The following is a 21,509-nucleotide window of genomic DNA, read 5'->3' as shown; positions in this document are numbered from 1 at the left end:
TAGAGAGATACAAAAGAGACTGTTTTAAATCAGCAGGTTGCCACATATCATTAGAGGAAACTGTATGCATGTCAGTTACTGAAAAATTGTAAGATTCCTGTCATCTTATGTTGTTTGTTGTTAAACAAAACCTATAATGTGACATGCTGTGGGTTATTGTATATGACACATCGATTATCAAACCAATCATTACCAACCGGATAAAAAAAATTTTTTTAGCAATACTTGTTATAATTTTTTATTGATTTAAAAACATAATTATTATTTTTTATGATATACAGTTATTGAGGTAAAACCAAAACAATTCTGGCACTTGTCTAAATGAATAAACAAATATGGTGTCACGGTCTGAGGTGTGTTCCTGCTGTCACAACCTGTCTCTGAGTTTTCCCTCTGCAGGTGGGCGTGTCTGGAGGTTGACCAAGCTGCAGCAGATCTGCTCATCAGCCGTGCAGGTGTATTTAAGCAGCTGAGAGACTTCTGCACTTCGCTGGATGATTACTCTACCTGGGTACCTTCTAAGCCACCTCTTCGTATTATATTGGAGCTCTTTGGACCTTTTGAGATTTTAGATGTGTTTAGGATTTTGGATTTTGCATTTACCCTTCCTGCTCTCGTTCACCAGATAAAACCTCCACCTTCATCTCCGACTGGCTGAACTCTGGAACTCCTATCATCTGGAACTCCTACCTGCTTGTCTCTCAGCTTCTCCCTGGCCAGAACCACCTCCAGCTGCCCACCTAGGCTCCCTGGATCTCCATAAACTCATCTCCCTCCACGTCTCACCTTTTGGATCTCAGTCCCAGGAAAGCCCTCTCAGCCCAGACCGGACCACTCCTCTCTCAAGCTAGTTCCCTCCTCTCCATACTGTAAGTCCTCCTCACAATTCAGATTCCTTGTTCCCTCCTCGAGTTGGATCTAACTCCCATCTGTCCACAGATTTCCCGCACCGGCTCCCTTGTGAAAGAACTCAGCTATGTTTATGCTGCTTCCTTGGTTTCCCTTTTAATAAATTCTTATTTAACACTTTACCCCCGTCTCTATGCTGATTCTGTATGTCATGGGTTAGATTTCTACACCACAACATGACAGATGTATACATGTTTTTTCTTTTTCTCATCTAACTCTGGAAAAAAATGCATCACTTCTTGTTTTATATATTCATCCTCTTCCCCTTGATTGTTTTGTGCCAGGTTAATTGTGCATGCAGCCACATACAGCTTACATTTCACGGTTTTCCATAGTTTGACATTTGCTGGTTAAGAAATCTTGGATACACTCCTTTTCTGCACCATTTTTGTCCTTTTATGGTTAATTTTTTTTGTTTTCTTTATCTGAACAATTCATATGGGTCTGCATTTTCACCCTTTCTCACATTATTTCACTAACACATAAAAGTAAAGGGCAGTGGAGATGATTGTGGACTTCAGGAAAGTAACAGCCCCATCTCTCCCCCTCGTCCTGACGGACACCCCCGTCACCACTGTGGACTCCTTCCGCTTCCTCGGAACCACCATCACACATGACCTTAGGTGGGAGCCGTCCATCAGCTCCCTGCTCAAAAAGGCCCAGCAGAGGATGTACTTTCTGCGGCAGTTGAAAAAGGCCAAGCTGCCGACCCAGATGATGGTGCAGTTTTACACGGCCATCATTGAGTCCATCCTCACCTCCTCCATCTCTGTGTGGTACGCTGGAGCCACAGTGAGGGACAAACATAGACTGCAGCGCATTGTGCGCTCTGCTGAGAAGGTGATTTAGCCTGGCAAGCCAGACTAAATAAATGTATTATTTAGTCTGGCCATGTTCCATTGACGGCTCTCGGTTGTGGGGCGGGTTCTACCGTTGCCTTTCAAATGATCTCCGCATTCCACTGGACAATGAATGTGACATACTCTTGTTTCACTCTGTTGCATCATCCCACCCACCAGGCATACAGAGTGCCCTGATTGGCCCACAAAGCGGATAAAGCTCTGTGATTTGTTCACTAAGCAGATAGAGCACTATGATTGGCCCACCATTATGGACCAATCACAGCTCTTTTTGTGTTTGAAACCCCTCTAGAGAGCTGTGATTGGCTAGCCAGAGTCCTGGTAGGAGCTGCTGAGGTTCCAATGGAGCATGCCTAGACCATTCTTTGCAAAGCAAGAATTTGGTCTAGTTCACTAGGCTAACGGTGATTGGCTGCAGCCTTCCATCTCTCCAGGACCTGTACGTCTCCAGAACTCGGGGGCGTGCAGGTCGGATAGCAGCTGACCCTTCTCACCCGGGACACAGACTTTTTGAGCCGCTTCCCTCAGGCGGGAGGTTACGGTCCATCCGGACCAGAACCTCCCGCCATAAGAACAGCTTCTTTCCATCTGCCGTTAGACTTGTGAACAGCTTATAAACACACAACCATGCTCGTCTTCTGTACTTGACATAGCGTCACGTTATCGGCCATGTTACCATTACCTGCCTTTTTTATAGCAAAGTTTTATGCTAGTTTATTATATTTTATTCTACTTTATTCTATTTTTAATTATATTATTCATGTTATATGTAGCACGTTAGTACCGAAGCAAGTTCCTAGTTTGTGAATTGTTTGTTCACTGACGATGGCAATAAACCTGATCTGAAGTAAAGATTAAAAAGGCACATTCATTTGAACTCATTCCATTAAAAACCCAAGGTAAAAGAAATCAATTGAAAGTTGCAAAATAACTATCTCTGCTTTAACACTGAGTTTAACCTCTTACACCTACAGTAGCAGAAAAATGAAGCAATGCCATGATTGGTCATGATAAAACTCATAATCACTTTCATTCTTCTTGCAGTCGGCAAAGGTGATTTATATGATTTCCATCACACAATAATAAACTGCAGGGGGACTCTAGTAAATATATGTCCCCTTATTTGACATAGATCTGATGAAGAGACTATAATATTGGGCCTTTCTGTACACATAAATCATCAGTGCCAGTATCAGAAGTGCAATCCCAGTGTCAAGGGCATGGGATGCACCACACTGTGAAATAGAAATGTGGGTATGTCACAGACTGGTTAAAGTAAGTTTCAGATACCAGTTTTAGACTTCAAATGCAGGAAAATGTGTCTATAAAACAGACATTTTACAGGTAAAAACAAAGTTAACGGGTGTACCCTGTTTTCTAGGTTATGATTGGATGACTTCCGGTTTACTCCCCGGTCAGTGGGCGGCCGCCTACATTCCACGATAATGATAAAAGGCAATGTCTGCCAGAATAAAACGTAAAACGCCACTCCTCCGGGCTTTGAAGCAGCTGAAACCTCAGAAATGTAAGGAGTTTTTAACCCGATGCTCTCCAGACCTCCTACAGGCTCTGTGTGAAATTGCTTTAAATGTGCTGAAAGGAAACATCCAACACTCTTGTTTCTGCTCTCCCCCATCAATTGCAACACTGCAACAACCTCTAAACCCAGCATCACAGATGTGAAAAAGCTTCACTCAGATATGTAATTAGTTATGCAGACTGGTCTAACCATTTATGAAAAAAAAAAAAATCAAGAGATATAACTCCCTCCATCAGCGATATCTCACTCTTGTGAGGGCAGGGGTGAAGATTCTCAAATTGGTATTCCAGTGAGCCAGGATGAGCCGGCTGTACCCGTGGAACAGGCTGATGTAATACGAGACATCATTCAAAGTTTACCGTCATGTAGAAGCAAGAATGTGGAGTATCTGCTGAAAAGACGGTGTTCAGAAAAACTCTGCTGGACAGCTTCAGAGGAATTTTCATAACGAAATTGTAAAAAAAAGGCTCTCACATCCTTGACCTTGTCAAAAAATCTCACAACGCCTTTTAAAAACCTCAATCAGAACCTTTAGGCTCGAGCAATATTTTGAATACTCTGGTGGAGTGGAATACACCCTTATCTATGTTCACAAACCCTTTTGTGCATGAACATATTACACAACCCAGGACCGGAGGTGTGTACACTCTGTAATATGTAAGAAAAGGGAGGTCCGTTTGTCTCCTCGCTGATCAAACCAAAAATCTGCCCATGATCAGAAAGGCATTTTAGAGAAGATGAAGAAAAGGAAAGGGAGGTCACCCTGTCCCCTCACGTGTCCAACCAAAGGCTTACAAATTTTGACAACAGGTATATTCTCTGTGAAACCGCCTCGTAATGGATCTTAGGGCTGCTCAATTAATCGAATTTTAATCACGATTACGATCTGAGTTTTGAACGATTATAAAAACAAAACAAGCCGATTATTTGCTCCTCCCACTTGCGCTGCCCTGAGTTGCAAATGAAGCGCTCCTCCCACAGTGTTGCCAACTTAGCGACTTTGACGCTATTTCTAGCAGCTTTTCAGACCCCCTTCTTGACTTTTTAAATCTTAAAAGTACCTAGCGAACACCTCAGAAACATCTCTGGTAACCCTTAGCTACTTTCTGGATAACTGTCGTCGACATTTCCTGCAGGTTAGCTAAACACTCCGCCTGCGCTCCGGACCGTTCTTAAGGACAATAGGAAAGGGAATGATGTAGTGATGTGTCAGTCGCTATGGGCTGCATGGTGGCGCAGTGGTTAGCACTGTTGCCTCGCAACACGAAGGTCGCAGGTTCGAAACTCGGTTGCGGCCTTTCTGCGTGGAGTTGCGTGTTCTCCCCATGCATGCGTGGGTTTTCTCCGGGTACCCTATAGGTAAAAAAAAAATTGTAAGTCGCTATGGGTAAAAGCATCTGCTAAGCACATAAACATAAACATAAACATAAAGAAACGGCTCTCAGAGTCGGCTCTGTTGGAGTAACCAGAGTGAGTGACACACACCGCACCTGCGGACTCCTGAGCCACTAAAAACAGCTAAATGTGCGCGTGCGGCGTGCTAAACACACGTGCAGCTTGCCCGATTGCTGTGAGACCGGGGGGTGCAGCTGTGGTTGGAACAATTATTACATTAACTGATGGACTTGTAAATAAATAGTTTATAAATAAGGTAGAAATAAGATTCTCACGCTGATAAATAATAACTAATCTCTCTGAGACACAGTGCTAGTGCACTCTCCTACAGCACCTTGACACGACTCAATAAATGTTACGCAACATTTTGTGAACATCAATTTATTTGCATTTATTTGTTATAAATGCCACTGTATAAATCTTGCTGTCAGTATTTGCAAGATATTGGTATTTGGGTCTGTACTGGTTAGACTTAAATCAGTTAAACCAAGGTCTATAGCCCTTGGGTCATAGACTATGAGCTATAAGTATATTGGTCTTTTTATACTGGGAATCAGGAGTTATTTTAGTGATCATCTTGTTTCTTATTTATTTTTGTCCTGATTGTGCCCTGAACAATTTTATGACTGACTAAAAACAAATAAAATCAACATAAATTGAAAAATCGTCCTAAATAATCCTGATCTCAATTTCAGTCACCATAATCGTGATTATTATTTTTGCCATAATCGAGCAGCCCTAATGGATCTGCTTTTCCCCTTAAAATGTGCTCAAATGAATTGCATTGTCTACTTTTCTGCACAATAAAATAATTATTCCAAACAAATTTCGTATAGTTTTCAAATAAAGTAACATTCTTTAATATATTTCAAAGATTAGGTACTGTGTGTAAAATATAACTCCTTATTTTCATTCTTTAGACATATTAAAATTTTAATTTTTTACAAAATTATGAACCGTGAAATCATTCTTTGTCACATTTTTGTGATACTTGTGATGCAAAATTTGCCTCAGAGAGTGCCTGCAGGCCTTATGACACAGGAAAAACATGCAGTGACATGATGTACATATAGTGTAGAAGATTTTACGCTTTGCAGTTTATGTCTGATCAATATATTTTTCAGACAAGTGTTGCTTCAGAAAATCTTTGATGGATTCAGGGTAACAGGTGAACTCCGAGGAGAACCCATAGGGGTAAAAAACGGGGTCAAAACCCTGTTCTTTTGTTATCTAGAGACCAATGACTAACCAGTGTTCCCCAGTATATCAGACGGGTGCGTTTACTATGTGGTAGTTGGCTTTCGAGAGATTTCTTGGCAATGCTGTCACCCCTTCTGAGGCAAACCCCCCAAAAGATCTTCTGTAGCTCATGATTATTCATGATTTCTCAATAATAATCAACCAACACCTCTCTCTTTGAGTTTATCTCCAAAATAGAATCATAACAGGTGTAGACGATCAACATAGTGGTCTGTGGTAAGAGTGGTGTGTATCGCATTTCCAGCCTTGGATTACTGTTGGTTATAGGAGAGAGTGAGTCATCGTTCTCGTTTGTTTTCAAATTAAAAACAAGAAAGATGTAGCCGAGTTCATATTCAATACAATAGATAGCCAAAGGTTGATCTTTCAAATGTTTGGCTTTGGACATGAAGAGATTGTAAAGCTCCTTCAACAAGGTGGAATGGTCAAAGCCTGGCTGGAATGCTTCGGATGGGGATTTGTTTATCATCACCGCAGAGGGCCAAATATTCCACATGCATGTGGCAACACTTAAAACTGTGAAAAGTCTCCTCCCTGTATACGCGTTATGGTGGACGAGACCCAGAACTACTTATTTGGGAATGAAGAAAACAATTTTCCAAGTTGCATATTCATAAATTTTCAAGAATGGAATATTTTTAATGTTTACTCTTGAGAGTGGGTAGAAAGCATTCACCTTCAGCAAGGCGGAGTCATGGCCCAGGTGGACAGCAGCGGAGACTGAATCTTTTTAAACAAAAAGCGATGCATCCAACAGCTTCAGCTTGAAGGTGGAATCATGGGGTTCCATCAAACACAATGAATCGCTGGCCCTGATCAATCAAACCCTCAGATGCACAGAGTGTAAAAGTAGTCTTTTGCAGCAAAATACGTCCGCGTGCAGAGAACCCATCAGATGCACCTCGTTCAGTTTGCTGTTATGCTAGCTCGTAGGCTAAATCCTCTGTTGGGATCATTGGTTGTAATGAAAGAGTTGATTGCACCTGCAGTGTCTGTGAAAAATATCCCAGTGCTAAACTGGCTCTTTAGAGTTTCTTCCGAATAATTTAGCATCATCTCTATAATGGTCCTACAAAGATGTGTAGGTACATGACTGAGATATGAGCCAGTCCCTGAGAGTGATGTTACACTAGTAAAAACAATTATGTATTGGCTAATAAGACCAACATTAGCTTAATTAGTCAGTTCAGATCCATCAGCATTGGTGGATTTACACGTAAATGCAGTAGAGTGTTGATAAATATTCTTCACCTTATCCGGGAATAAAGAACTGATGTGGTGCATTCTCTGTAACAGATGATATTGGTCAAACTTCGGTGAAAACTTTTTACTCAAGAGACAACTGTGTCATAGGGCTGTGAACAGATTCAGCACCCCCAGCATGAAGTACCATACCATGAAGTAGAGCCATAATTTAATCCGTTAAAATATATCAGAATTGAGAGTGGACTTCTTTCTTTTACGCCTTCCTCCAGTACCCATGAAGTACTACCCTTCCTACATTTACCAGGTGGTCTTTTTCTGGGCCTTCAAGATAGAACCATGACCCCAAACCTTCTTGGGCTTCTGACTTTTGTGTGGTGATTGTTTTCACAGCCTGCGTCATATCCAGATGACGTCCTTTATTAAATGATATCCTGCAACAGGAAGGAAGGATCAAAAAGGTTCAGAGGTTAGGAGTTGTTAAACCCATGATTGATGTCCAGATGATGTCCATTAAAGATCAATTAATCACGGATCACGGAGGTCACATAAGTCACGGGTCAACGGTCACAAACTGCCATTGAATCAAGCTCGTTCCTGAGTGACATAAACTATTATTTCCTTTTCCACTTGGTTTGCTAGCATGTCCCTGCTAACACTACAACAAGGTAAAGCAATAGCTAGATGTAACCCAAAACTGAATGCTACAATCATCACTTAGCACACAAGCTACCGTAGGTGGGTGCGCTAAGCTGACTGAGCTTCATTGTGTCACCCTGCAGTGCATGATGGGAACTGGGGTGCTCTCTCCCTCTTCTAGATACACAATTCTTGCTTTTTGGTTTGTTTGTTTTCTGGCTTCCATTGTGTGTTCCCCTCTTCTGGTAAGCACAAGTGAACCATTTTCTTTACAATAAGTTTTATTTTCAAAGCAATTATTACTGTTTGCTAGAATAAAAGAGTTTGGAGTCAGCTTGATAATGAACAATCATAGCTGTCTGCCCTCTCTCCTTTCTTTTACTGTGCTTAGGTTACCCCCTGTTTCTTTCTGGCTTTCCCTAAAACATTTTCTACACGATTTTCTCTGAGTCATAAAACCTCCTGATGTCTCAGTAGCCCATTCTGGTCTTTGCTCATCTCAAAGTTCTCCTCATTTCCCTTTCAGAATCACATCTCTTTTTGAAATATGTCTTTCTAGTCTCTTCATACCCTGTTTCTTCCTCCGAGACACCATTTCTCTTTTCTTCTGTACATTCTTTCACATTTATTTCTGTACTAAGCAGTTCCTTCACCCCTAGCTAAGCGTACAGAAACCCTGTTGGCACTAAAAACGAAATAGTTCTGCAACAGCAAGGTGATCACTCTGTACTGAATTATTTGGGCCCCCCTTGGAATGATACAGAGGATAGATGATGTTCCTTATTTTGGCTTTATCCCGTCCCTGTTGAGTGCCAGATACAAGTACCTATCAAGAGTGGCACCTAATGTGCTGCTGTGTAATCCATGTCTTGATTGTGTCTGAAAACCTTTTTATTTATCTGTCTCTATCTCTAAGCCGGAGCTCTTTCTAGTGGAAAAAAAGAGAGATCTCGATGCTTTAATCAGCGTGGTTTTCTGATTCCAACCATTTTGAAGACATAAAAGAGCAACGAGGAGAAAAAAAAGTCTGCACATTTAGTTCAATCAAAACATTTTCTTCTGCATAAATCATTTGTCTGTGATCTTCAAGTGCTCTATAATGAATTTGAAGCTAGTTTCACTGATTAGTTCCTCTCATTTTTAGGTCAAGGGTGTGGAAATCAGTTGCTCCAGTGTCAATGAAAATATATTGTGAAAACTTTCAAGGCTTTTGATTGTAGTTTTAAGGGTCCTTATTCATTATGTTTGTTGAAACGGTCTGCTACACCAGTTGGAATGTTTAAACACTAACCAGGAATTTGTAGAAAACACACCGTAGATAATATACGATGGTGCTTTCTTTCATAGCAGCTCAAACCAGTAATGCTGTTTGTTTTATTTAAACTGCAACTTTCAGCCTTTCAAGACTGAGTCTCAGTTAATTTGCCCCTCCCCCCCAAAAAAAACAACAACAACAAAAATAATGAATAAATAAAACCAAAAACATAATCTGATGGTAGGAATCATCCAATAGATGACACTGCTGTTATAGTGTATTGCAGAGAGATCACATTTTAATGATTACACTACTCAGTGGCCTTTTTCTTTAATGCTGCTTGAATGTGTTTTCTTTCCTACCCTGCTGAGAGCCAGGAGGAAGTCCATCCCACCAGACCTCTTCACACAGTGCCTTAGCTTCCAGTACACCAGATGCTCCCATGCAAACACCAGAAGACTGAGCCCCATGGCTACCAGCAGCATGTAGAACACACCCGCCATGTTGTCAATATCCAGCTTGCTACTCATCACCTGGAAAACAAGCAAAACAAGGATGCTGCTGTGAGGAAAGTGGATGGTTTTTGGGAAGGCAATGAAGAACTTATCAAAATCAACTAAATTATAAAGCAGACGTTATCAAAGTTATTTTTATTTATCTTCTTTCTAATGTGTAAAATACACCAAAACAGCTACAGATTTTTTTCATCAGTTATCTTCCTTTTTTTATTTTAAAGATCTATATTGCTGTGAATCTTTTTTTGCTTATGTATTTTAAACCCTTTTTTGATTATCCAAAAAGATGTATTAAACAAAAAACTTAAACTATTTTCTAAGTTTTAATACAGATTTGAATGTATTCTGCAATGCTCTTTGAATACAAAAAGTAAACAAAAATGAAAAAAAAAATTACATTTACATGTTTGGGATCATTGTATTGCTTAAGTGTCTACTCTCTTTTAATTTTCAGCTTTCTGGTAGATGGCAGCATATTTTTTAAATCCAGAATATCCTGGCATTTCTCCTTTTATCCTGTCTTTTGTAAAATTATCCTAATCTGGCAGTATTCTGTTAGCTATAGTTCAGCATTAACAATGTAAGTGAATTGTAATAAGTAGCATTTCAATCATTCAAATTCAAAAAGATACCTTCTTCCGTAAGCATAAATGTGCTCCTACTAGGCTTTTACTGGTACAGTTTTTGAGGGAACAACATTGTATGTTGCAAACTAAAATGACTGAGTACATGAAGTAGGTGTCTTTCCTTGTGTCCTACAGTGGTGCTTTGTTGTAATGTAGTAGTGACGGCTGCTGACTGTCTGACTCAGGAGAGGGCTGGAGACCGGCGCTGCTCCACCGGCAGCATCAGAGATCACTCTTAAACCTGGTTTATACTTCTCTGTGAGCTCAGCAGTGGAGAGGTGCACACAGTGTCGGAAAGGTTTTCACATTCGAACTTCTGTTCAAGCGGTGGAGAGTTGCAAAGCAATTCCCCACCAGGAAAACAGTGTGGTATCCCGCTACTTTACCACTCATGTATTCAGCAACCAATAGTGTATTTACTCATGTGTTTATATATTTCAGACTTTTTAACACAGACAAATGTGTCCTTCTTTCTCCTCCACCTCTTCATGCGGTCACCACCTCTAAACGTTTCACATAATTGCCGTCCACGTTTGCTCTGTATTTTCTACTCCTTCGCTCACGGGTGAATAAATGTTATTTTCAAACGTTTTCTGCATGCATTCTTCAATCTGTTCTGGGTCTACCACAAAATATCTTTTTACTTTTTTTAAATGAACAATGTCAGTTCTGGTGAAGAATTTACAGGAAATGGCATCCTGACCAATCACAAGCTTGCAGTCTCTGTCACTTTCGACAGATGCCCCCCCATGAGCCCGTCGGAGAGCCTTTGTGCCAACGCATAATGATGTTGCACGTCTCCGCACCGACGCAGGCGGAGAAGTATAAATCAGGCTTTACTCCAGCTCGCTTCACTTCAGCACCCTGGACAGAGATATTCCAGAAAGTGGCTTTGACCCTCCTCCCTCACCGCATTGAACCTCCTTTAGCCCTGAAATTATTGATGTGTGTATGAAACTCACTCCAGTAGAACAGTGTAAATGTGTGACCTATAAATTAATTTGTTAAAGGCTAATATTTCACTTAATATTTTTGTAAAACTAAAAGCAAACAATTGTGTTGATTAAAACTGACTAAAACAAAAAAGCTGTTCTGTCTAAAAGACTAAAACTAAGATGGCTGCCAAAAACAACACTGCATTTTAGACAGAGAACAAGAAAGAAAACTAATATACTGCTGACCAGAGAACTTGCTTTAATGACAAATACTCAAATATTTATGAAATTAATTGGCAACAATAGAGACTAAATTGACGAAATTGAGACTTGATGTACAGTATGTAATCAGGAGATTAAAGTTTCCAGAGACACGTGCCTTTAGGCAACAGTTCATATAAAAAACACTATCAGAAATTTCTTGAGACGGTTTTTGGATGGGCAAATCATTATTTATTTATTTATTTATTTATTTATTTATTGAACATGCATGCAAATCAATAGACAACCCAAAGCATTCAAAAAGTCTCCAAAAAGAAACCCACACATATGTATATGCATATATACACATACACATATACATACGTACATATATATATATATATATATATATATATATATATATATATACATATATACATATATATATACATACACATAGACATGTAGAACATGTTCAATGGGAAGGGAACGAAGCTCTGGTAGCTTATATAATCCCCCCCAAATCAAATTTCAAGAAAGACAAAACAAAAAAATATATATATTTTCCCTACACTGAGTGTCATTGCCATTTTCCTATAACATGTTTTATCCTCAATCACACAAACCAAATTTACATTTTCTCATGTTCCAACCCCCCCCCCCCGCCATGTTCACAGCTCCCAGTTCACCAACAATAGACAATTACAATCAAATGCAACACCCTTACAACTTTTCCTCCTCCTCCATGTAATTGATTAGTATAATTTTTTTATACTTCTCTTTAAACTTATGCAATGAGGGACTTTGCTTTAGATCCTCACTTAGCTTATTCCAAACTCTTACACCCGTAACAGAAATACAAAATGACTTTATAGTTGTTCTAAAATATGTATGCCTAAAGTTAAGTTTGTATCTGAAATTATATAGGTTATCTGGTTTTATAAATAGCATTAATAATGTGTGTGGTACTAATTTCCTATGCACTTTAAACATGAATGTCGCTGTATATAGCTGAATTAAATCTTTAAATTTTAGTATTTTAGAATATATAAATAACGGATTAGTGTGGTCTCTAAATCTAACATTGTGAACGACTCTCAGGGCTCTTTTCTGTATGATAGACAAGGGTACAATAGATGTTTTATAAGTAATAATTAACACCAATGTTAATGAAACCAAGTAGGTCGGAGAACAAGAGAACAATCTGTTTTAAAATGCTGATCATAGTTAGCCTGGCAAGCCAGACTAAATAAATGTATTAATTAGTCTGGCCATGCTCCATTGACAGCTCTCGGTTGTGGGGCGGGTTCTACCGTTGTCTTTCAAATGATCTCCGCATTCCACTGGACAATGAATGTGACATACTCTTGTTTCACTCTGCTGCATCATCCCACCCACCAGGCATATAGAGTGCCCTGATTGGCCCACAAAGCAGATAAAGCTCTGTGATTTGTTCACTAAGCAGATAGAGCACTATGATTGGCCCACCATTATGGACCAATCACAGCTCTTTATGTGTTTGAAACCCCTCTAGAGAGTTGTGATTGGCTAGCCAGAGTCCTGGTAGGAGCTGCGTAGGTTCCAATGGAGCATGCCTAGACCAAACTTTGCAAAGCAAGAATTTGGTCTAGTTCACTAGGCTAGATCATAGTGAGATGAAAACAGAAAACCAACACACATGAAGTTTAAATCATCATACCTCAATCTTATCATTGTGGCAGATTCCAGACAACCAGAGGCGTTCCAACATATCAATCTCATCTGAAAGAGATGGGGTAAAAGGGTCAAACAGTTAAGAAGCTAAGAGAAATTTAAAAAAGTGAAAATATGTCAAGAGGATCTAAGAAGAATGGAGTAGGAAAATAAAACTGGAGACAAGAGTTCAAACATTTCAGCAGTAAATTAGTAAAAAATGCAAGAAAGGGGATTGCGGCTGTTTTGTAAGATCAAGGTGTTCAATGGCCTGAGGGAGAAGATGGGATGCATGAAAAGGAAAGCTAAAAACAGAAAATAAAAGAGACAAAAAGAGATTACAAAATTTAGCATACAGTAGAGAAATCTTAGTTTTTTTTTAAGGAAAATGAAAAATTACAAAAAAGTTAGAACAATAGGGATAATCAGAAAAGATAGCAACCATGTAACTGTAATGGACGTTTACACGAAAAGTTTTAAGATCAAAAACAGAAATGAAGAGTTCGAGGAAGAGGAGAGAGAAGCCCTTTGAAGCAGAATCTGAAATGGCTTGGTTTCTGAGACAGGGTGCTCTGAGGGCAGAGTGATGCGACAGCACATGGGAGATGAAAGGAGGGGAACACACAAACATTACATTTCCTGCTCAAACCAACTGAAACACACAAATATGATACACACTCTGAACCCAGAGTAATGGGACTCTCTGTTTGGGCCATTAATGCATTAATCAAAAAGAATGAGGCTGTTGGAAGGGAATCATGCCTTTTCCTTCCATGTACTGAGAAGCTTATTTACACAGATGTGCACAACTGGTATGCACTGGACTTTTAAATCAATCTCAAAAGCATACACTCTTGAATGAATGCTCAAAATATGCCACTGTACAGAATCTGAAGATGCCCTAGTTAAAGGAGATCCCATTTCTAATTATAAACCAACCTCTGGATTAATTAACGTTGTATGGAAGCCCCTCCACAAAGCCCTGCCACATGAATCAAACTGTCACGACTTGGCCACACTGACTAAAATGTCAAATCCACTCTAACAAATATGCAGATTGCACCCCAGCACAATTATTTGTGCCAAACCTGACATCCAGAAACCCTTCTAATGCCATAAATGTCCCTGTAATAAACAGAAGTGCATTTATTGTGACTTTCTTTTTCTTTTACTTTCCAAATTTCAGCCCTTTTCTCCATACATATGTAAATTTCTATAAATAACCAACAAACAAGTGCAGTAACAAAAATTTTGCTAGACAAGTTGGTCTAGCTGTGTTCCATTGCTGCCTCAGCAGGCCTACCATTGGCCTGGCTAAGTTTCGATCAAGAGAGACATTGAGGGGCTTAATGCTAGACCAGCGATAGAGAAAGAGTACGATAGAGAAAAAGTACAAAGATGGCATCTGCTCAGGAATGGCCCTAATTTGAAACTGCTTTGGCATCAACTTTGGACGACTTAGACTTTTGAGACATGAGCAGATAGATGTACTTTAGACGTTTATTTAGAAAAAGTATGAATTTACTTCTTCTTGTTTGACGATGTATTGTGGCTTGCCCTGTTGACTGATTTCCAATAAGATGAGCGTCACATTGCTTGTTGCCCTGATTGGTCTTAGTGCTGTTCCACTGAGACAGTTTGAAAGACATCCATAGACATTCCACGCCATGACTGATCTCTGTTAAAAGGGATGTGGTCAGACTGTATATTTAACTACACAGGATGGATTGCCAGGCTAGGCAATCGCTGTCGTCCAGAAACCCACATTTAAGAGAAATTTTCCTTATGATTAAGAACCGACAAATAGGCAGGATTTTGTATCTTCCAACACCTGGTGTCAAGAAAAACAAGCCATGAAACAGCAATACATGGAAAAATATGTACTTGTATCACTTTAACTCATTCACTGCCATTGACGACTAAAGTCGTCATTTTAAATCCAACAGCTCACTGCCAATGACGACTAAAGTCGTCATTTGCATTTTTTTTACTGTGTGGGCGTCGGACGAGCCCCCGCACTGTGAGAACAAACATCTCAGCTCTAAAGCCGATCTTCACCCGCATACGTCACACGTGACGTGATCAGGAAGCAGAAAATCCATGTGTTGGGAGATCATTTTGGGCCGCTGCTGTAAGAAGAAGTGAGGCGTGAACCGGCAAAGCTTCTGCCGATCACAATTCAATAACGAATTACGAAAAAACGGATAAAGCTCGAAACACACGGATTCTTCCTGATGTAAGAGGTGAGTCTTCGCTTTGTTTTGGTTGTTTTCGCGTCGACATCATCCTAGCGCGCAACGTTCTGTGACTCTTAAAAAAACAATGAAAACAGTGAGAAACGCTGGCAGCGAAGGGCTTTACCGATCAGGAAACGGCTGGCAGCGAATGAGTTAAGGACTTTACAATAATGATCCATGAAAAAAAAAACTTCCTCGGTGGCATTTTATACGAAAAATCTCTCTCATCAAACCTATGAAGAAAGGCAGTAAGTAAAGGTTTTTGTCACCTGAAAATGTTGTAAATTGAAGAAATTCAAAAGCAGATTAACCCATTTTTTCTCAGACCCTAATAAAAATCTCTAAGGTTCTTCACTTATTACAGTTTGACACCGAAAGTGCTTGATGAGGAAATGCAGATTAAGTAGTCAATGTAGTAGTTTGAATGTATCCAAGCCACAAATGTCAACGTATTTGTGGAGCATATGTGACAATACGGTAAAACAATGCGTGATAGCAAAACGCAGACTCAAACACCGACCCAGGAATGGTCTTGACTTTGTTTGTGAAAGATGGAGTTCTGCACCAAAGCAGCAGGGCGTCATCAGAAAATAAATGTTTAATTTTATGCCTGAGGTGTCAACTTTTGTCCACTTTTAGCAACTGGACAAATAATGAGACATCCAGTAGGGAAAAAGAGTCCTGGTATTCCTATTCAGCCAAAGTACTTAATTAGTGAAAAAAACCCTCTAAAAACAAGTGAAGAGATTAATAATTACACTGAAAGTTATTGCAAAGTGAAATAACTATTGAGCACATTTTTGATGTAGCAGAAGCTGAAATTGACTCACAACACACACATTCTGACTACTACCAGATATTACATCATCTTTTCTCCGCACAGGGTGATGCTAGTTCAAAACTCTGGCGTAGCAGGTGGTAGACAATTTCTCCCAGGAATGCTGAGGGTTTTATTTATTAAAGTATTCCCTTTAAATTCCCTCTACATAATGCTCACATTTCAGCTGATAACAAGAAAAAAAAAACTGAATAGCTTGACGCATTATGGATGTGCTTGTTGTGAATGCAGGTAGTCATGCTGCATAACGCTGTATTAAAAAAAACAGCAGCTGGTTCACAAGCGTTCTATAGGACTGCTGTTTTAAACTTGTGTGAGACTCACCTCATGTGGTGTGTTGGTAACACACCTGTCAGATTAACTCTGTTGGACATCCACCCCCCACAACCTATTCAACATAAACTCATACACATGTTAACAAAGCCTGGCATTCTTTAGCACCTATTCCTTGTTGATAAATCAACCTCACACTAGAGCACTGCAAAGATAAGAGGTAGAACCTCACGTTTTTATTTAAAGATGCCATTAGATTTTTTTTTCAGGAACATTTTTTGCCATATTGCTTGAAATTCTCCTCACATACCAATCACTATCAATAATAATAAAAAAGGCATATTGAAAAGTTAAATCGTGGAAATAAAATCATCCAATGACTGGCAATTATCCCATATATCAAACTGCTCCCCTGAAATCTGTCACTTAGCATACGGAACTTTTTGTGCAGAAAATGGTCATTCTCGGCAGAGTAGCCAAACAGGAAGTTAGTTAAGCTGCCTATGTCCCGGAGGGGATGTCCTGTTCTGTTTGCAAATCTCATTTAAGGAGTTGTTTTACATGTTTTACAGCAGAGCCTTTGTGGCTGTTTGTTATACCATTTTCCGAGGCCAATCTGATTTTGTGATTCTAGGCGTGAGCCTGAAGAAAGAAGTTGGACCTTTGAAGTTTTTTTCTTCTTCTAAATGCAGCTTGCTTGAGCGGCATTTTCAAACAACAAATACTGCACCTTTAAAGCATATCTAAAAATGTTTATATATTATGGTGTTAAATAATGACAAAAATATCTCTACTATTAGTTGGAGAAGGTGACTGTCTGTGTGTCAATTGAATCCACGAAACCCTGAAAATGCACAGCTACTGAAAAAATATATGTAGGCAAGAATCAGTACCTTCTGGTCAGTGTGCAAAATGAACATCAACTCCTGAGTATCTGAATCAAGCTATTTAAAAAGGGATTAATAAAGTGGTTCATTTCCACATGTTGTACTATACTGCCAGAGAATTTTTTATTTTGTCTTGTACTGAAAGCTCATCATATTCCCATTTTTGTTTTTACTTTTTTTGGTGCAAGTTCTTTTATTGACTCTGCTCAGTCAGCACAAATCTGTGAGCGACACAAAGGAATAATGTGGTGGAGGTGAACTTTGAATGGATGCTTCTGTGGGATTTGAGCTGAAACACAACATCAGCAGTTATAAATGTATACATTCCTGCATCTCTGCGTATTTCTCAGCATCACTTTAAAGGCAGTTTGTTTCTTAGAAATCTCTTCGAGCCAAGTGGGACTTGACACGGAGCTGCCTCATCTTAAAAGGATTTCTTTTTCCTAATCTAAAGTACCGCTGTGCTTCAGTTCCCCTCAAGCTTTTCTTCTTTAAAGTTTAGCAGAGAAATGATCAGTTAAATCAGAAGGTATTAAACACTATTACAGCTGGTTGTGGGAAGCCAACTGAAGAAAGTTGTATGTTTTGTATGATTAGTTGAAGGTTTTCTGCAAGGAAACATTTTACTAACAAGTTAATTGTTCCTGATATTGTTTAATTATTTTTTCATTTATTTTCTTTTTGTTTGAACAGAACAGACTTTCAGAATTTATGACATAAGTACAAATTACTACCATAAAACGTTTCCGTAGAGAATGTTTGTTGTTTGTATGCTCTTGGACCGGTTGTGCTGAAATGTACCAGGATGCAAGTTCTGAAGGATGACCATATAGGAGACAGTTTGTCCATTCAGATCACAGGACTCTTCATTTCTGCAGATTAATGTCATAACATTACCAATTTCTTTTATAAACACTGTTGTACACAATAGTCTGTGTTTGTGAATACTCCTCGTTGATTTTTAAATCAGTATGTGATAAAAAAAATTGTAGTATATGGGAGTTACACACGACCGGAAATAATGAACAGGATACCATTGTTATGAACTCATGAGTGTTAACCTTACAATTTGAGATCTGACCAAACATACAAAGAAAGGTCAGCAGCTTGGTGATACCAGAGAGAGAATCTGAAATATATAAAAACATATCATCAGCATAAAGAGAGATTTCATTATCCAGGATATAAAATTGGGTCCAAATTTAAATCTTGTCAGAGTCCCAAAGAGGTAGTCCCACTTCACCCAATCAAACACCTTCTCGGCAACTAGGGAATGTACTACTTCATCGACTTTTTGGCCAGGTGGAGCAGGCGTATAGAGCACATTAAACAGACGTCTAAAGCTGGGCGGACACTGTGCAACTTTTTCACTCGTAGCACTCAGCTTCAGCTCAAACTGTACGACTTCCTCGCAGGGCAGATCTCACAAGTCATGCACTCACACTGTACGACCCAGTTCTCGGATGTGACCTGACTGCTCACGCTGTACGTCTGGTATCAACATGTCGGCCCTAAAAATATGCTAAAAATAGCATTTTTTACTCAACACGTCAGACTTTTTTGTCTTGTTTTGCCTGTTGTCCTTCGGGAGTGCTGCAGGAGGACACACAGGGATTTATGTGGGTTGGATGAGGAAAACGAAATAAAGAAAGTAAATCTGTGTTTTGTGATCAGTTTAATTTGACATGAACACGACAAACACGCTTCCTTGACAATCTTTGTGAGTAAAAAAACGTGTAGAAATAAAAACGAACAACGTGTGTTATTAGGGAAATAGTGGGCGAGCAGTGCTGATGCATGATTGCGCATGCGCCGTGAGCGGTTCTGATACTTTTTGGGTGACAGCTGCTCGCAGCGCCGCTTCAACAGTGTGATACCCTCACGAGGGACGAGCAAAATATTAAACATGCCAGAAGTCCGTGCGAGCTCACGATTGCTGATCGGTAGCTGGTCACGTGGTGTTAATCGCCTCTCGTAACCCCCTGTACACTACACGACGCTCGACGCAAAACTCGCCCCGATCTTGTGGATTCTCGCACGAGTGGAAAATCGGCTAAAAAAAGTGAAAGAGTCGCACAATGTACGCCCGGCTTTACAGTGAAAAAGGATTGTTGGTCCTTTGCAAACCCTGTCTGGTGAGGTGAAATTATAGTAGGAAGCCAAGCCAAGCCAACTTTATTTATAAAGCACTTTAACACAGCCCACACTGACCAAAGTGCTGAAAATAAAAGCATGAAAACAAACAGAAAATTAATTACAATATTTAAGGAAAAAGCACAGTAAGACACATAAAAACATTAAAATCAAATAGAAATTCAATAACTCATACAGGGTCGAAAGCCAAGCTAAAAAGGTGGGTCCTTAAAAACGTTTTAAAAGTTTCCAGTGAAGAGGCCTTTCTAATATGTGCTGGCAAAAGTTCCATAGTCTGGAAGCAGCAACAGCAAACACCCTATCCCCCCTGAGCTTACGCTGTGTCCTCAAAACGTCCAGGACCAACTGGTCAGATGACCTGGGCGACCGAGAAGAGGAGTGAATGTGCAATAGCTCAGAGAAGTAGGGCGGGGCCAGACTGTCTAAAGACTGAAAATCATATAAAAGGAGTTTCAAATTAACCCTAAAATGGACAGGCAGCCAGTGCAGTGAAGATAAAACAGGAGAGATATGTTCGTTCCTCCCTGTGGCAGTTAAAAGTTGAGCAGCAGCATTTTGCACCCGCTGAAGTCGAGAAAGTGAGGACTGGCTAACACCAAATTACAAAGAGTTACAGTCATCCAGTCGAGTTGTAATAAAAACATGGATTACAGTTTTAAAATCCTCTCTAGTCAAAATGTGCTTTACTTTTGCCAACTGTCTCAACTGTCTCAACACTGATCTGGCTGTCCAACCTAAAACCACGGTCCATGTTAAAACCCAAGTTGGTCACTGTTGGCTTTCTGTGCACAGGGGGCCTAAGTCCATAGGAGTGGGCCCGCTGGAGGTACCAGTACCAAAGACAATTATCTCCCTAACCCTAACTCTGATACTCACCAAAAGTCTGTATGCCCTTACAACGATTTCAGTCTCTCATATCTTTTGCATTTCTCGTTCGCACACTAAGATTATTTAACCCTTCAGATGCACCTTCAAGGACTCCCAAATAGTAAAAGACAGCATTCACGTGGTTTGGTTGTTCTCTTTAAAGATTTACTTGAGCAAATCATCACCGAAGGGCCTTGAGTGTCTGTTAGTGCTTGTTTTTGTCTTAAACTTTTGCTTTGCACTATCTTCCACTGGGAAAGAGAAGGAAACTCATCTGTGAGTAATCCTGTTGTCTAGTAGCTCCGGTTTGGGCCAATTGAAAACAATAAGTGCAATCAGGGACTGTGAACGAGCTGTTTCTCCCCTCCCTGAAAACACTCATCATGTGATCTAGGTCTCAGTCATTGCAATCAGCTGCTGCGTGAACACCTGTTTCCATCTAGTAACACAGCATACATTTGGTGGCATAACTGAAACATCAGCGGAAGCATCAGCCCTTGTGTCTCAGCCCCTCCGGTGTGAAGACACTCCGGGGTAAAGACATACGTGTCTACCTGCGCGTGTCCACAGAGCAGGTACAGAGGGCAAACAAACTCGACCCAGACGCTGCTCCATCAACACCTCTTAAAATGTGCCATTATCCTATACCTGTGATCACTGGCTTCAGAGGAAAGTCACACACAGCAAACCGCTTTTGCAACCTTCAAAGCCTCCGCTCGCTAAAACCAACTCCCCCTTAAGACACCCACCTGTCTATAGCCCCCTTCAGACAGGCCATGAAAAACGTAAATGTTCCGGAATCTGTCCGTAAGACCTTTCTGTCTGAATACAAACATCCGGATAACGTGTTCCGGAATTTATCCGGATGAAGCCCCTAGTAACAGCTCCGGACTTGTTACGGACAGGGTGGCTGCTTCAGACTGGTGAGGTAAAGTTCCGGACAAGAGGGAGGGGGAGGAGGAGGGGACCGGGGGACGCTGTGCGCACCTATATAGCCCGCTGCTGTAGCATGCGGCGAACCACGGCAGCTCGCCTCCTACGGTACCGTCTAGACGCGCGACGGAGCGCTTCACACCACTTCAGTGATTCCTTTAACCATTGAGCTTCATCCTCCAGGTCCAGAGGTGGAAAGTAATGAATTACATTTACTCACGTTACTGTAATTGAGTAGCTTTTTTGTATATTTATACTTTTTAAGTCGTTTTTAAAAGCTGTACTTTTAC

At 40.2% G+C, this 21,509-nt stretch overlaps 1 protein-coding gene and 1 long non-coding RNA gene across 2 annotated transcripts in view; one reads left to right on the top strand and one right to left on the bottom strand.

Moving 5' to 3' along the window:
* The window catches only part of grin2da (glutamate receptor, ionotropic, N-methyl D-aspartate 2D, a), a 341,018-nt gene that overhangs the window by 3,776 nt on the left and 315,733 nt on the right, over positions 1-21,509 (bottom strand). The window contains exons 17-18 of the mRNA XM_015973318.3: positions 13,038-13,099; positions 9,424-9,594 (exon numbers count right to left, since the gene is read on the bottom strand). Of these exons, the coding sequence (XP_015828804.1) occupies positions 9,424-9,594; positions 13,038-13,099 (233 nt within the window). The remainder of the gene's footprint in view (positions 1-9,423; positions 9,595-13,037; positions 13,100-21,509) is intronic.
* On the top strand, positions 5-1,031 carry LOC129164623 (uncharacterized). The gene is made up of 2 exons (XR_008564160.2): positions 5-869; positions 940-1,031. It is a non-coding gene; the product is annotated as an uncharacterized lncRNA (long non-coding RNA).

This window comes from Nothobranchius furzeri, chromosome 19, assembly GCF_043380555.1.
Source record: "Nothobranchius furzeri strain GRZ-AD chromosome 19, NfurGRZ-RIMD1, whole genome shotgun sequence".
Lineage (NCBI taxonomy): Eukaryota > Metazoa > Chordata > Actinopteri > Cyprinodontiformes > Nothobranchiidae > Nothobranchius > Nothobranchius furzeri.
Note: the sequence above shows the minus strand (reverse complement) of the source record. Positions and strands in the feature narration are given on the sequence as shown.